The following is a 1,552-nucleotide window of genomic DNA, read 5'->3' as shown; positions in this document are numbered from 1 at the left end:
TTTCTCCATATCCTTGCCAACACCTGTTGTTTCTTGGGTTGTTGATTTTAGCCAATCTGATAGGTATGAGGTGGTAGCTCATTGTGGTTTTGATTTGCATTCCTCTGATGATGAGTGATGTTGAACAACTTTTCATGTGTCTGTTGGCCATCTGGATGTCTTCTTTGGAGGAATGTCCATTTGTATCTTCTGCCCATTTTTTAATTGGATTTTCTTTTTGGGTGTTGAGTTTTATAAGTTCTTTATATATTTTGGATACTAACCCTTTATCAGATATGTCATTTGCAAATATCTTGTCACATTTTGTAGGTTGCCTTTTAGTTTTGTTGTTTCCTTCACTGTGCGTGGAAGCTTTTTATTTTGATGTCTTTTTTATGTTAATCACCATACATTACATCATTAGTTTTTGATGTAGGGTTCCATGATTCATTGCGTATTTTTGATTTTGTTTCTCTTGCTTCAGGAGACATATCTAGAAAGAAATTGTTTTGGTTGATATCAGAGAAGTGACTGCTTGTGTTCTCTTCTAGGATTTTTACTTTCAGCTCTCATATGTAGGTCTTTAATCCATTTTGAATTTATTTTTGTGTAGTATGGTGTAAGAAAGTGGTCCAGTTCTGTTCTTTCACAGGCTGCTGTCCAATTTTCCCAACACCATATGTTGAAGAGACATTCTTTTTCCCACTGGACGTTCTTTCCTACTTTGTCAAAGATTAATTGACATAATTGTGGGTTCATTTCTGGGTTTTCTACTCCCTTGATCTATGTGTCTATTTTGGTGCCAATACCATACTGTTATTATTATTACAACTTTGTAATATAACTTGAAGTCTAGAATTGTGATTCCTCCAGCTTAGGTTACTTTAGCTTTTTGGGGTGTTTTGTGGTTACATGCAAATTTTGTTTGTTTGTTCTAGCTCTGTGAAAAATGTTGTTGGTCTGGCCCCTCGCCTCGCGCGCAGGCCCGGCCGCCGGAAGACCCGCCGCCAGCGTCATGTCAAAGAAAAAAGGACTGAGTGCAGAGGAGAAGAGAGCCCGCATGATGGAAATATTTTTTGAGACGAAAGATGTGTTCCAACTAAAAGACATGGAGAAGATTGCTCCCAAAGAGAAAGGCATTACTGCTATGTCAGTGAAAGAAGTCCTTCAAAGCTTAGTTGATGATGGTATGGTTGACTGTGAGAGGATTGGAACATCTAATTATTACTGGGCTTTTCCAAGTAAAGCTCTTCATGCAAGGAAACGCAAGTTGGAGGTTCTGGAATCTCAGTTATCTGAGGGAAACCAAAAGCACACAAATCTACAGAAAAGCATTGAGAAAGCTAAAATTGGCCGACATGAAACGGAAGAGCGAACCATGCTAGCAAAAGAACTTTCTTCACTTCGAGACCAAAGGGAACAGCTAAAGGCAGAAGTAGAAAAGTACAAAGAATGTGACCCACAAGTTGTGGAAGAAATACGTCAAGCAAATAAAGTAGCCAAAGAAGCTGCTAACAGATGGACTGATAATATATTTGCAATAAAATCTTGGGCCAAAAGAAAATTTGGGTTC

The 1,552-nt window shown here is 38.3% G+C and overlaps 1 protein-coding gene across 1 annotated transcript in view; it reads left to right on the top strand.

The window, feature by feature from the left end:
* Positions 1–948: 948 nt before the first annotated feature.
* Positions 949–1,552, top strand: part of LOC102728609 (meiotic nuclear division protein 1 homolog) — a 1,296-nt gene continuing 692 nt past the window's right edge. Inside the window, exon 1 of the mRNA XM_081825757.1 lies at positions 949–1,552. Within this exon, the coding sequence (XP_081681883.1) occupies positions 995–1,552 (558 nt within the window). The 5' untranslated portion in view covers positions 949–994.

The sequence above is a fragment of the Leptonychotes weddellii genome, chromosome 7 (genome assembly GCF_054177405.1).
Source record: "Leptonychotes weddellii isolate Sample4059 chromosome 7, ASM5417740v2, whole genome shotgun sequence".
Taxonomy (NCBI): domain Eukaryota; kingdom Metazoa; phylum Chordata; class Mammalia; order Carnivora; family Phocidae; genus Leptonychotes; species Leptonychotes weddellii.
Note: the sequence above shows the minus strand (reverse complement) of the source record. Positions and strands in the feature narration are given on the sequence as shown.